Below are 15,892 nucleotides of genomic sequence, written 5' to 3' on the forward strand. Positions count from 1 at the left end.
TTATCCAACATTCAGTTCTCCATTACTTTTCTGTTTTCATTTGCATTAATGGACTGAAATTGCAGACTATGTCATGTTAAAAAAATAATTCCTTTTCCTCTGATTAGCAGGGTACCACAGTTAACTGCCTGACCACGGCACTTCTGCAGATAATCCAAACCTATATAGATATTTTCATTAATTTCTTCTGAAAGTTTTGGAGGTCACATCGAGTTGGGACGCTGAGTCATGACAGAGATGCTGTCAAACTGCTCATGGTCAGTGAGACACTGCAGCTTATGGCAGGAACCTTTAAGTTTAAGCAGCTCCCCATCTCTATGGGCTGTTCTACCAGAGTTAATATAAATCACACTCCTTGTCTTTGATACACATAATACTTTTGCACTGAACACATCACATATGTACCACTCACAGCACTGACACAAATTAGAGAATCCAAAGTTGCTCAAACTGCCTTTCAGAAATTGGCAGTTTAAACGCAACAGAATCCAAGGCACAAATTCGTCCTCAAGACACTTTAAAATTTGTCTGAGTGTGAATTCTTTGGCTCATATTATTCTCAGTTTCTATCAAGTCATGGGTATTTAGCCCATACAACTACTGGGCAAAGACAAAGTGGATTAACTGCAGATATTTGCTAGTGAATTGAGCCAAGTTATCACACTCCATTTAACATGAGACAGAAGTATCAACAAGAAAGTCTGATTCGGGATAATTAACTATGCAATCCCACCCTGCATGTTCTGGCACTAACAGAGCTCAAAGCATCATGAATATTCATAAACATAAGTAAGTCAGGTGAGCATCTCCGTCCAAAGCCAGGAGAGCTTTGAGTCAAAACCCACAGATCTTTAGAGAGAATGTCCAATGATATATATACATAAAATGCAAGATACTTCTCCTGTTACTCTTATGCTACAAATTATCTAATTAACACTAGGTACTTATAACCCAGAGTAAACATACCTGTGACTGATGAACCACATTGGCGAACAAGTCTAACAAAGGGACATTAATGCCCAGAGTGTGACCCAGCAGCACAACAAACTGAGCACAGCTTTGCTAATTAATAAACTAGCACTGTTTTGGAGTCTGCTTGCAGACATTTACTGCCATATAAGCAACTGTAAGTCATTTGAGCACATTCTGGGTTTGATGTTATTAAGTTGAATTACCACTATTTCATCAGCGCTGCTTACTGATGATAGTTGCTAAACCGTAACCTTTGAAAGCACACACCAGATGCTACCTTCTGTTCTTAAAATACATTTATAAGAAAAGGCAAAACATCTTCTGCCCCTGGATATAATCAAGAAACTGAATTTGCTTTTCTGCAAATTGTTGGAGATGCATCATTTTTCAAGGGGAGATCTCTCCTCCAAAGCCTGTTTTCCACTTTCTTCATCTCTCCACAGTAAAACCATAACCATTCTATTTCAAAGCCTTCAGATATTTCCATGACAACAAACAATGATATAAACAAGAATTAAAACTTTCTTGGATGAGCATGGAAAGAATGGAACATAGGAGAGAGAGATTTCAAAACTCCATAAACAGAAACTCTCTTCTACCTTATCTCCAGTGCTCAACACAGCTTTAAAGCTACTGAAGAGAAGCATGAATATTTTAGGAGCTCCATGAAAGGGAAATGTCCATTATAATGTGGGATTTTAAAAAAATATTTTAAAAATATCTGTTTTGTTCATACCCCCAGTTAGTGGATAAAACTGTGAATAAAAAGGACTTAACTTCTGCCTCTTTTTCTCCATTTCTCTCATTCCAATAACATCAATGACTTCAACCTTTTCTGCAGTTAAGGCAGCATATGCAAAGCAGAGGCAGGAATTAATTATCATGCAAGTTTGTGGGATGTCAATTCTTTATATTCCATCAAAACCTGGCTTGCAATTGCCAAAGAAATTAGAAAGAACCAGAAAAATGGAGCTGCTTTTCCCCTCTCTCAGCTGACTTATTTTCTGGCCCTGACCTGATGAAGAAAAGGCAGCCAGAGAAGCCCTTGACTCATGATGCCCTTCAAACAAGAAGAGGAGCAGTATTCCTGGATTCAAAGCACAACTGCCATTTCTGATCCAAGTGGCTCATGATATCAGACTCTCAATTAATTCAGTGTTAATTTGTTGCATTACAAGCTCAAGCTGTCCAGAGTATATAAATCTGGTGCTACCTCACTTTTGGCTACTTGGTTTTGCTGCACACACACTTGAGTTCAAGTATTGTTTTAATAAGGAATACCCTTTTTTCTGGAAAAAAAAAAAGCTTTTCTCTCCCTAGGGAAAGGGAAATGGTCATTTATGACAAGATACAGCTCAGCAAAACCTGGAAGAATTTCATGAGAATGAAGGATGCTCTCTACACAGAAAAGTCACATTTATAGCTTCAGGCCATTTTTCTGTCAAATATCAACATCCTGGAGCTAATGCCACTGGTCTGAGAATTCATCGCTGGGCCGGGCGGAAAGAGTCAAATAATTCTTTATAATAATACAAAGCATTTGGCAGCCTAAATACAGAAGCAGTCACCAGCTCCTCCATAATATAATGCAATGTCATTTAAATTAGATTGGACACAAAATTCTAATATGAAATAACTGTACATTGTTGGCATACAGCTCATCATTTTTCTTCAGAAACATAAAAAACAATTATGTAGGCAGTTAGATAAACAAAGTGGGAAGCACGTTAGGCTCTTTCTTCTTTTCAACTGCAATTAATGTGTAGCCATCCCCCATAAAATTTAGCAACTGTTGAGTAACTTGCTACAAAACTGTCTCACAGTTCAAGAGCAGGAATGATAAATAGGGATTCCAAAGAAACTGCAAAAATATATCATCCAAATTAGGATACAGACAAAGCACTAAGGCTTATGCTTGCATTATTACAGAAAGTAAATTATAGAAGAGAGGCGCATTCAGAGACACAGGCAGAGTCACACGGTGTCGTGTCACACCCCGCTTGTGCTCTATCATTTAAGCTCTGCAGCTATGAAATAGCAGCACTAGCAGATGGTATACACACGTATGCGAATGCACTCTGAAAAAACAGCATAAAACTGTACCTCAGATGAATTAAGCTAGACGCTAATGTGGATTCAGAGCACTGGTTGCTACCTGAGAGATGGTGCGCAAGGGAAGGGATGCGGCCCCTCTAGATAGAAAAACAAGAGTGAAATATGGTCCCACTCTGCAGGGACAAGTTGGAAAGAAAGAGAGATACCCCTCCTTTCCTGGTGTGCTGGGGGTCTCTTTACTGTCCCTCATCTCACCTTGTGCTGCTTCCATCTTATTTCTTCTCAGGTACAATATAATCCTGTAGTACTATGTAGGAGTCTGCAGCTGGGGAAACACACAGATATATGTGTCTGTGAAGGGCAGAGCCTAGGACAGCAGAAACGTGCTCAATCAAAATTTAATTGTAGGTAAATCATACAGAAGAGGGTGATTACTGCATCTTCACTCAACTGGAGCCTTACCTGGCTCCTGCCAAGATTCAAGGGCAGAGCAAAGGTACAAAATGAGGAAACAGTGATTGCAGCTCTCCCTGTGTTTCTGCACCCATCGTTACGTTCCCATGTACCCCGTGGGGCTGCGCATCCCTGCACATCACCGATTTGTTCTGCACAGAGAAAACGCACTGAAACTACCAAGAAAAGGAAGTCACCGCTGTTCAAACAGCACAACCGCCCTTTGCAACAGCGACAAGTGGGAACCGCACCTGCCCAGCACACCCGCGCAGGCAGGAGCAGTGCGGGCAGCCAAACCTGGGCTGGGGACAGGCAGGGAGCGCCTGCCCGCCACTGCCTGCGGGTCAGGAACGCCGGGGGCGAAGCCTCCTGTGCCGGTGGACTTGTGAAGAAAGTTTAAAAGCTGATGCTGATGCGGATTTGGCAGCTGCCGGGGGTTTGCTCTGCGGGGCTGAGCTAGTTCTTCATCCCTGCGGCTCCGGATCCGCAGCAGAGCCTCAGGGCAGCGCGGGAGGGCGCGGGACCGCTCCGCACCCGCGGAGCCAGCGCGCCCACGTCTCCTGTGACGCGCCGGCGAGTGCCAGCCCTCTCCGGGGCCGGGGGGAGCAGCAGCGCCCGGAGAGAGGCGGAGCGGGGCCGGCTCGTCCCTCCCCGCCCTCCGCACCTGCCCGAGCAGCACAGCGGAGGCACTGGCCGGGCTGCGCGGGGGCGGCTCCGCGGGCGCGCCGGGCGGTGATGCGCAGCCCGCGGCGGCAGGATGCGAGAGGGGAGCGCGGGCGGCCGCGGCGCGGAGAACCGGACGGGCGCCGAGCCCCCGCTGCACCTTTTCCCCGCGCCCGTGCTCACCGGCATCACTGTCGCCTGCGTCCTCCTCTTCGTCATCGGGATCATCGGCAACCTCATGACCATGCTGGTCGTGTCGCGGTTCCGGGACATGAGGACCACCACCAACTTCTACCTGTCCAGCATGGCCTTTTCCGACCTGCTTATCTTCCTCTGCATGCCCCTGGACCTCTTCCGCCTCTGGCAGTACCGGCCCTGGAACTTTGGAGACCTCCTCTGCAAGCTCTTCCAGTTCATCAGCGAGAGCTGCACCTACTCCACCATCCTCAATATCACCGCCCTCAGTGTGGAGCGGTATGTTGCAATCTGCTTCCCCCTCCGAGCTAAAGTGATCATCACCAAGGGGAAGGTCAAGCTGGTCATCCTCTTCCTCTGGGCCGTTTCCTTCATTAGTGCTGGACCCATCTTTGTCCTGGTGGGAGTCGAGCATGAGAATGGCACTAACCCCATGAGCACCAACGAGTGCCGAGCCACGGAGTATGCCATCCGCTCGGGGCTACTCACCATCATGGTCTGGACTTCCAGCATCTTCTTTTTCCTGCCCGTGTTTTGCCTGACCGTGCTGTACAGCCTCATTGGGAGGAAGCTCTGGAGGAGAAAGAGAAAGAACATCGGTCCAAATGCTGTCATCAGGGATAAGAACAACAAGCAAACTGTGAAAATGTTAGGTACGACTCTTTTTGCTCTGTTTTTCCAAAGGATGTGTATGTTTGTGTGTGTGAGAAAGACTGAGAGAGTTCTAGTAGTTCCCTATAGTTCCATCTAAAGGAAAGCGTTTATTGAATATGTTTCATACAAGGGCTGCACCTCAAGGTATTAATAGAATAACTCTCCCCCTTTGTTAGACTTGTTTCTAACTGATCTGAGCTGGAGACTCTCAAACAGTGAAACAAATGTTAATAACAATCACTGACAAGGACAAATGCTACAGTTACCATTAGCTAGTGCCCTGGAGATTTTTGAACATTTTTGCTCTTTGGTTGTGGATACCGATGTTATTTACAGGAGGATAGTTTATTTGACTTTTAAACAAAACTAAACCCTTCTCAAACCATAGAGTTGAGCTGCAGGATGTGATGTACACGTAGTTTTCAATTTTACATAAAAAGACTATCGAGGTTTTATCAAATTTGAGTTATTTACTAGGGTGGCTCTTAAAGCTTATGAAAATTAATCTGCATTTTTATATGAGCAAAACACCAGCATGTGCTGAACAGGGAGCACTGCGTCTCCTTTGAGGTCTGTGATCCTGTAAATTCTCACTGACTTTAAGAAAACAGGATCTAGGCGACGGACATTGTCATTCCTAACTTTGTATATTTACATTGCTGAATGGTTTAAACAACAGATCTTATTGGCACACAGAAGCACAAATTTTAACATGCTAAGTCAGTGCATGTGGTGGGAGTTTGATGCACAAAACCAGAAAGTTTTTCTGCAGTTTAGTGTCTGAAAACTGCAGAATCCTCCTGCTGCTGCAGAGTTTTCTTCAAGCAAAAAGTCCTCCGCAGTGCAAGTCATCCTGTGGATTTCGGTGGGGATGAGATGCTCTGCATGGAGAAGGTTTTGTGGGCAGCAGCTCCGATGCGCTCGTTTCAGCCAGGTTCAAGTGACGGGCTAATGAACTAGATGAAGAGGTGGCAGCGTGTCCTAAGTTCCTTAATTATTAAATGGGAGCCTAACTGATTTTTTCTTCATGTCCTGCTTTATTACTATGCAATAGCAGGAAGATTAATAAGACCCACAGCATTCTTTGTGCCCTTTCAGCTACATTTTATGATAGATAGAATTACTTCAGACTGGTAAGCGTGACCTTGGAAGTAATTCATCATTTAAACTTCTAGTGTTTCAGGATTATGAATGTCTACTTACAATAAATAAATTGTTAGCATATATTACTACAGTATTTATATTTTTGTGCACTTAACTACAAAGAATTTTGAAATAGTAACTGTTTATTTCTGCCCTGAAGTAGTGCCACAAGCACTACAGTATTTGAGACACCCGTGTGGTTTTCTTTTTCTTTTATAAGGTCTGAGAACAGCAAGACAGTGGCAAGAGTGTCTTTTGACAGAGAGCCAATATTCTCTAAATGATAACAGTCTGATGTCTGATGGAAGGATGGAAAGAAAAGCAGTTAGTAAGGGCTCTGTACCAGCAGATGCTCAGTGCAGTCTGCTCTCATTAGTTTTAATGTTCTGCTTAAAATTTAGAAGGCACATTGTAAGACTTTAGTAAGTCATGGAACATCAAGTAAATGGGATTAGCATCAACGCTTCTTTTAAATTGTAGAGAAAGGTTATGCTTCTAGGTCCATAATTAAACACCGAAATGTATAGCCTGACTTACAAAGGAGCTATCATCTTCTGTTCCTATTGAGATCCATGTGATTCTGCATGCCTGAACATCAAACTGCTGAAAGCCTGACTAGCTGTATGCATGCCCACATGTGAAAATATTGACTATGCCTAAAATTCTGTTTATAGTGATAATTACGATAATATTCTTTACATGGATTAAACTCTAGAGCATAGCTGTGAGCTAAGGAAACAGTATCTGAATTTTGTAGGTGAAGATACTGAGGAAAATGTGGAAGTGGTTGGCTCAAGAAGACGCAGAGCTGGAAAACAGATGATCTGAATCTCAGCTCTGTGCTTTAGAGTCCACCACAAGTCCTACATAAGTATCTATTCAAACTTCGGGATGCTCATTCAGAAAGATTTTTGGGGAAAGGTGCCTGTAGTCACCTCCCTTACCTCTTTTAATTTTATATCTGCTGTGACTTGACATGAGCAACTAGGATTGCTAATACAAGAGAACAAGTTGACTGGTAAAAATTAGAATGTCAAAAAAGTTTTCTTGTTTTTCTCTTTCTGCTATATTAATAGATACACTCAAAGCAATATGAAAAATAATAAAGGTCAATAGCACACAGGAAATAAACAGAAAAAGTTTCCCTTTCTCTAGAATGGAAATTCAAAGGAGACAGTGTTCAAAGAAACACACACATTCCTATTATTCTGCATATGTCCTATTTCTATATAAATGCAACCACAGTGATAGTGCAATGTTACAAACATATAAATATAATTATGCAGTTATATATTTAGTTTTACTCTTCTTGGAATAACTCACATTCAAAAAATTGGGCAGTCTGAAGGGATGCACTGCTGTCTGTTCTTACCTTGACGTATGTGCTCTGCAGGTCCAAGTTCCACTGGTTTGTTATATTTTTGGGCCTTTGCCTTCAACAATTTTGCTTTCCAGCAATTCTTCATTATGAACCACAGTGTTAAGTCTATCACATTATATATCATTTGCTCTTGTTAAACACTGCAAATCATTGTTATTTTTTGTCAGCATTCTGATCATTTAATTCTGTATTTACAAAAACATATGTTTTATAGTTCAGAAGTACTTCAGATTAGTGGTGCAGCCTACAGGCAGCCTGTTTAGATATGATCAATGTGTTTTAAGTATTGCTAGTTTATACTCCCAGGGAATGTATTGAGAGACACAAAACTGAAAACTTACAGGATGCATTTTTCACTCTTCATGATTGATTTGTTAAAGAAATAGAATTATAATCACCTGTATTTTAATACTCATACTTAACACAATTTCTTCTGCTGTTTTTATTTTAGTTGTGGTGGTATTTGCTTTCATACTCTGCTGGTTGCCTTTTCACGTAGGACGATATTTATTTTCCAAATCCTTTGAAGTCGGATCCCTGGAGATCGCAGTGATCAGCCAGTACTGCAACTTGGTGTCCTTTGTCCTCTTCTACCTTAGCGCAGCCATCAACCCCATCCTCTACAACATCATGTCCAAGAAGTACCGAGTCGCTGCTTGCCGGCTCTTTGGACTCAAACCCCTTCCAAAGAAAAGACTCTCCAGCACAAAGCAAGAAAGTTCACGTGCCTGGGCAGAACCGAGCGTTTTCACATGACACGTGATTTCCAGCACCAGAGCATCACTTACCAGTATCTCCCAGAGAGCCATAAGGGAAGAGAAAAAGAGTGAAAAACACAAATAGAAATGTTAAAGCTGTATTTTTTTCATCATCTGGATTTGCTGGAAGATGTAACACAGGCTGTTAAAGATTTAAAATAAAATAACTAAACTTTGAGACTATAAAAGGAGAGACACGGTCACAGAATTTGGCAACACTCAAGTATTATTTTTCTGCTGCTTTTGACCATGTGTTTTTTTGCACTGACTTTAGCAGGAGAGCTAGGCTTTACCATTCCTAACAGGCAAAGTAGCCCAGTTCACTTAAGAGTTTGTGTGACTTCAGTAGCAGCTAATTCAAGCTGAATTTCTCCAGAGTTGACTTTAGTTTTGCTAAGAATTTTGCTAACACATAACCAGATCCTAGAGAGAAAAAATTGAATTACCTTTTGGAATAGTAAACATGGAATTTGATACACTTTTCATAATTCTGATTTTTAAATAAACTAACGTTTTTCTCTCAATGAGAAAAATGATTTCTTAAAAAAAAAAAAGGGAGAAATAAAAGGGATAATTTAAAAAAATGCTAAAAATAAATGATCTTCATGTCATGTCTGAGTAGAAAGGAAACAAACAAAACACCTTCACAGAAGTGGCTTAGAACACAGCTGCATTGAAATATTTTAAAAAATATATATATCAGTGGGACAAGGACAGTGCTGACTTCAGGACTGCAGTGATGCTATAAAAATATGGAATGCGGTCTCCCACCAAAGTAATATTTTTTTTTTTACTGGCTAAATCATTTGTACTTGTTCAGCTTGACAGTGAACAACTCAATGCGTTTGAACTTGGTAGCTTTTAATTGTTTCAATATTTGTAATGAGTCTGTGGTTACCTGTTCCTATGCTGTTCACTACTGTACCCCCCAAAGTGTGTTGAGGACAGATCTCCTGCCTGTAAACCCCCACTTGTTTCTGTTTAAAGCATGTCAGCCAGTTACCAGCATCACATCCCCCCATAAAGCCCGCTGTACAGTTGTACTAGTTCGCTGCGGTATTAAATTGAGAACACTTTTAACCATTACCTGACAAAGTAATAGAAAAAGTCTCCATTAAAAGACACAGGCGGACACATTCTCATACTTGATCCATAAAAATCTTAAATCCAATTGATTTTTATAACTCCAGTATGCCACTAAAAGGCAAACCAGAAAACTTTCCATCCTTTATGCTAATAAGTTTGTCTTATATTGCATCTACTGTCACACCAGCACGTAGATTTTATGGTCCAGCTAATAGAGCTTTGGAGCATGAATGTGCAACAGCAGCTTTCTATTTATTTTGTTCTAGTATTTATTACCAGCTGGTCCACAACTGACTCTCCATAATGAATTATCTGTTCACAAAAGTCCTGCTGCCTTCAAAACCCCGTGATTGCTGATGGGCCATTTTCCGCCTGGTACACCAGGTACCACCACCTGGTACTGCTCAGGTATAACTCAAAAAGAGATTTTGGCCTCTTCTGTAAATACTGTGGGTTTTACATCGTCCAGGGCTTTGGCTGGGACGGGGGGCTGATCGCTGCTCCTTGGAGTGGCACCTGAGCCTGTCTCGCCCCCCACCCACCCCAACACTCACAGTGAGCACAGGTTTGATGTATGTCAACCTATAAATTAAGGGATAAACAAACAGCAGCTCTCTAGTATCATCTCCCACCTTGTTATCCATTTTGTTCTCTCACTCACTGATGGACAGATCTGATGGCAGATGTCACGCAACTCAGGGAAACAAGAAATTTGGGAATCTTGAAAAGATTGTGAAGATGTGAACTCACTACTGACATGTCAGTGTAAATCACACATGTTGTTTGAAATCTCAGCTGTGTCTGTGGTATTAAATGTGAACAGAAAAAGAAATAAAGTGATGAGACCCTTTATAGCCCTACCAGGACAGTGGTGGTGGAGGAACACGTGTGATGGCATCAGTCTGGAGCAGCAGGTAATGGCACCCACGATGTGTGAGCCTTCGCGGGCTTGTTGCCTTCCCTGACAGTAAAACACAAGTCTCCGTTCTAGGAAGCAATTCTGCATGGCCAGAATGGTCCCACAGAGGTGTTGACCTAGAGAAGAAGCTGCATTGTTGAATTTTACATTTTTTTCTTTTCAAAACGGCATATCTAATTCAGTTAGAGTTTTTTGTTGTTGTTGTTGTTTGGGTGTGTGATTTGTTTGTTTGTTTTTAAAACAGAATAACATTAAAGCCCTATGTAGAAGCGTTTAATTTCTGCATAGAAACGATAAACGTACGAATAATTTAATTCAACCTAACATTTCATCAGAAGAGACTGTAAATTTTAACTATACCAACACTTTGCAACTTTGTATATCGAATAGAACGTTAAAATGTTTAATATGGGGTCACAAAAGTCAGAAAGAAGGGGACTGGTTGCTTATTAGGAGGAAGGACAGGATTCCTTCCTTCTCACTTAGGAAATTGACTTATTTCTGCAAGTCATTGAACATTTGGCCCAATCTAGCAAACTACCCACATTTTTATTAAAGAGTAGCCACCTTCATATGACTCTCGCAGGAAAATATTTCAGATCCAGCTGGGAACATTCAGGCACTTACTTCACAGCTGCCACTCCTGCAGTTGGCACTACACCACCCATTAGTTTTGCTTCCCCAAAACTAAAACTTTTCTACACAGAAATGCTAAAGCCATTGGAGTCACACTTACTGGCATGTGTTGGCTCCGGGTGGTGAACAGGGTTTGCTTCTTCAGACAGTTACCAGTGCATAATGAACTGGAAAACAAGAAAAAATATAACCTGGGTAACATCCCCTTTGGTATCATAAAATCAAAAATTGCCATATGCCTCCAAAAAAATCATATGTATCTCCCCACCAACAGTGATGGATGAATCTGGCATTGCTTGCCTTCAGGGTGAGTGCCCAAGTTGTAAGAAATAACTTAATTGATAAAAGTGCAATCAAGATTTATTAGTTCTGAAAGAACAGAGGTGTCCCTCCAACCCCAGTTTGGGTCTGGACATGGCTTTTGAGATGTTTTACATCCAGGGAAGACAAGAACCTTTGCAGGAGCTGGGCTATTCATTGAGTGGGGCAGACAGGAGAGCTCTGCAGGAAGATTTCTTGCAGGCTTTTGAGCCACGGGCTGCATTTCCGGAAACTCTTCCCTGTAGGAACAGACTTTGCTGGTTCTGCCTGAAAAAATAAAAAAAATAGGGGTTTTATCAGTCAAAATTTTACTGTGTTCTCACTGGACCATGTGTGAGAAGCCTGTATAGGAAATAACTGGAGGTTCGTTCATTAAACAGCTCAAGCTTTAAACGCTTTTCTGACTCTACATTTTGTATCACAGCTTCACAAATAAATAGGAGCAATTTGGCTGCATTTTATTTCTTGGCAAAATGTTAAAGTGGTGATGAAATAGGTCAAAAGTACTTTACCAGAAAGCTTCATTCTTTTTAGAAAAGTACCTTTGATGGAGGCATACACAGGCAGAAAATCATGTCCTATTGTATTTCTTGCCAAAAATAAAATATACTGGAAAAATGGCACTTACATGTCAAATTTTCAGTTGACAGATATTCAGCATTTATGCAAGTTTGTGTCCAATGACATTTGCATAAGCAGCAGTGGTTAGATACCTAAACACCCAGGAGAACCTCCTCTCCATCATGGATATGCAGTGTCTGGGGTGCTCCCTCCTCATTGCCAGTGGGCAAGGGCAAGGTATGGGGAAGAGGGAGGGAGGGTGGCTTGAGGAGGTAAATTCTGGCTTGAGAAATAAATTTGGCACAAAAAAATACACTTAACTTTTCGTATCCCAATGATGCTTGTGTTGTTACCTGCACATACCCTGAACCACCCTCCTCACCCCCAGCTGAAAGCATGGTGAGTAGCTTTTACCTTCACAGCTTTCAATGAAAAATATTAGCCCAATTTTATAAAAAGGGAATTATAACACTTGGCATTTTACCCCCTTGCTCAGATCTCACTGTCTGAGAGTGATGGGGTGCGGATCCAATCACCTCCCTCCAGGCGTTATCCCTCAGGCTGTAGGCTGGAGCAGGCAGCTCTGAGCACCACTTCTGTTTCTAAGCTGTGTTGCTGGACTGTTCAGCACAGTAGCCCAACATAAGTGCTATATGGGAAATAAGTAACCTCTGGCTGACACCACAGCCTCTGGAGAGCTCAGCCAACAGGACCCCAAGCAAGGAAACACAGGTGATGCAGCCAGAGCCCTGCTTCTGTGTCCCTACCCTTGATAACAACCAGCAAACGTACCAACAGCTGAGGCAGCACCTACACGTGCGGCACGATTCACATCTGCATGTGAACTCCTACACCCATCCCTGGGGCTGGGCAAATGCTGGAGCTTCCCAGAAAATCCTCTGGATAATCCAGGTGGGTGTATGTCCAGCAGATGCAGTTGCAGGAGGTGGCATGTCTCGGGAACATCTGGTCTGATTTACACCATTTCACACTATTTGCTGGAGTTACACACTGCCCAGCTGTAGTATCAGCAGTGCCGGAGGAGCTGGAAGCTCACAGGGCATTAACGTGAAGTGTCTCTGTTCATTTATATAGGTCCATCATCCACATAGGGCAGTGGTACAGCCCCCTCCCACCCCAGTCATCTCCTCCCCCCATACATCCCACCTCATGTACTGCAGCAGACTCCTTCCCAGCTCTGCACAAAGACCAGGAACTTCACAGGAACAAAATAATTTCCTTGCACAGATGTGCTTGCCAATGGCTTTTCACCCTGAAATATGATTTCTGGTGAGAAACAGGTCAAACCTCCAGGGGTTTTGCTTCATGTCCTCAGCCAAACTTTTACCCCAAGCAGTTTGTTAAATAGTGTGGTCCAGCTTTTCCAGCTCAGATCATGAAATCACAGTTCCAGTTTCCAGAAGCCTGGTTTCTGCTGTTTAGGGTAAAAATAAAAGAACAAAACAAACTAAACCAAAGAAAAAACCCAAGAAAAAACAAAAGCACCAATATTAGATCATTATTTGTTTTTTACCTCTAAATTGTGATTATGCAAATACTGTGAAAGCGGATGAAGAAAAATACAAATTTAATCCATCTTGTATTAACAAAAGTTTACAGATTTCTGCAGTCACGTCTGCTTGCTGTTGCTTCTTAGTACAATTGTCATTTCAGCACACAGTATAGTACATTAGTATTTTTAAATGTAATTGATACGCTTGGTGGGCATTCATGGACAGGTACCCGTGTCCTTCACATATGGGGTCAGCTCTAAACAAACATCAACGGGGAGAGTGCTGCCCCAGGACTGCCCCTTGCTAGGAGGGAACCAGTTCCTAAATCAGCATCTAAAGTGAACGCAGCCCATTGCCAATCTGCTGCTTTCTTGTTCTGTGCACAAATACATCCTTTTGAAAGCCTCCAGGCTTCTCCTCTGGCTGTACTTGGAGATAAAACATTTTGCAATGAAGGCAATTTATTGCTCTCCACGCTTCCTTCGTTTCCCTCACTGGGAGCAAAATGAAAGTTTGGTGACGTGTGCGAGTCTGTAAGATAAAATTGCTCTCAGAAATAAAGTACCCCGTGCTCAACTTCAGAGGCTGCTCTGAGGGCATAGGAGATGGTCTACCAGGATTTGGCCTCATTTTGAATGCTTCTGGATCAAAAGGGAAGAGCGTTACTCCCTTTTATTCTTTCTCATGTTCTGATTGATTTTCGCATGATTGCAGTGCTGTCCATGAGAAAGAAAAGGCATGGTGATTTCCAAGCCTCTATTCACATTGTTCATCTCTGCACAGCCTCCTTCCACAAACGACCCAGTGCTGCAAATCACCCTTCATCAGCACAGGCAGGCAGGGAATCTAACACCACGAGCCCTTTGCACAGCAAGCCCACAGCACAAGTCCCAAGGTGCAGAGATTCAAATAGCTTTAACACGCTTATAGGACAAAAGACAGCAAAAACTCATACTACAAATTCTCACCAAAAGTTAAGCCAATATTCATGATCACACATGGGTGTGCATTCTACCCAGTTGATAGCACCTTGGTATTTTTAGCCAGCGGTGACAATGCGATCGATTTTTTGTAAAATTTGCTGTGCTGTACCATGGGCACCAACAAGGGGCTGCAAAAGGTACAATCTTCTGAGCTAGTTTTGATCAAATGTGTAGTTTTGAACCCACTGAACTATTGTCAGTTTGTGAAGAGGGTGGCCAGGGCAACGGCTCCTTTGTGCCTTGGCTGGTGCCACAGCTCTAGTGGAGATGCGCTGGTGTGGGGACCATCCCTTGACCAGCAGCTGCCTTTTGCGCTCCCTTAGCATCTCCTGTCTAATGCCAATATACACGAGGAAACAAAATAATTTCAGATCACAACAGTGGTTGCTTTCTCACCAAAAGCTAACCTGCACTGCTAACTGATGCCACTCGCAGAGCCGCTGCCCTCAGCTGCCCCAGACTCTGACAGTCACCTCCTGCTGCGGTGTCAAAAACCACAAGAGGTTTGTACTTACCTGCTTTCTCTTCAGTCTTTGCTGTGTCTTGTGCCTCGTTTCTCACATTTTTGTGTAATTTGGAGTCTGCCATGTAGCCAGAATGCCACTGCCAGAGGCTGTGGTGGGACCTGAATTAAATGTCCCTTCCTGCAAGATGGGCTGACATAAGCCAGAGGAAGGGGCTTGGACCACTGCTGCCCAGGCAGGGCTTATTTAGAGAATAATCAGAGGTTTGTACAGCTATGATGCTTTTGATTTCAAAACACCGAAGTCAATCACATCACACTTTTAACAAGGACATGAGACAGAGCTATGATGTGCAGAAGAAAACACCCAACACCAACACCGGAGACAAGGCAAAGACAGGAGCAGCAGCACCTTAAGCACTGTGATCCAGAGCAATCACAATTTTAGAGCTACACCTAACACAGTGCACAGACTGTACAGCAGCATCCTGACCCTGCTGATTGCAGAGACCACTTTTTCTCAGCACGCCAAACCCCGACACACTGCAGCGATGGGTGGGCAGCGTCCCGCCCAGCGTGTTCCCTGGGACAGTGACGTGTGCCCTGCTGCAGACCCCTCCGAACCCAGGACACCGCAAACAGTTCCAAGCATTTTGTAAGAAGGGCCTTTGAGTTATAAATTAATAAATACAATATTTGCACTGGATTAGGGTGAATTTCTCAACTGTATTCATCTGTTAATCCTCACAAGACTTCTGTATCCCTACTGTTTGCTCCATTTTATTTGTAGAGAATAATAGCTTTCATATGACACAAAGTGAGAGAGATGAGCTAATAAAATTACCCAGAAATGCCATCCACTGAGAACACTGACACAAGCAGTTATTTATTAATTGTGCTAGCAGACCTAAAAATAATTTTGATTGCATGCAATACCATCTATGCCACCAATTAGTACAATAAATACAACTACTCAAACTAACATCACATTCACCTAAATAACAGCAGATAGCAGGCTAATCCACTGTGTGGATTGCATTTTGCAAAAACTCCTGTAGTGGTTCTTTTGTGGTTGTTTTTTTTTTTAATTTTATTTTGCCCAGCCAAGAATCTGCACATTGTGAGAGAGCAATTG

At 42.6% G+C, this 15,892-nt stretch overlaps 1 protein-coding gene across 1 annotated transcript; it reads left to right on the plus strand.

The window, feature by feature from the left end:
* Positions 1-4,237: 4,237 nt before the first annotated feature.
* Positions 4,238-8,483, plus strand: GHSR (growth hormone secretagogue receptor; the record flags this gene model as incomplete). The annotated part of the gene is made up of 2 exons (XM_082054915.1): positions 4,238-4,991; positions 7,968-8,483. The coding sequence occupies 2 exons, from the start codon at positions 4,238-4,240 to the stop codon at positions 8,270-8,272; spliced, it is 1,059 nt and encodes a 352-aa protein (XP_081911041.1). The 3' UTR covers positions 8,273-8,483.
* Between the last annotated feature and the right edge of the window lie 7,409 nt (positions 8,484-15,892).

The sequence above is a fragment of the Streptopelia decaocto genome, assembly GCF_964273445.1.
Source record: "Streptopelia decaocto genome assembly, chromosome: 6".
Lineage (NCBI taxonomy): Eukaryota > Metazoa > Chordata > Aves > Columbiformes > Columbidae > Streptopelia > Streptopelia decaocto.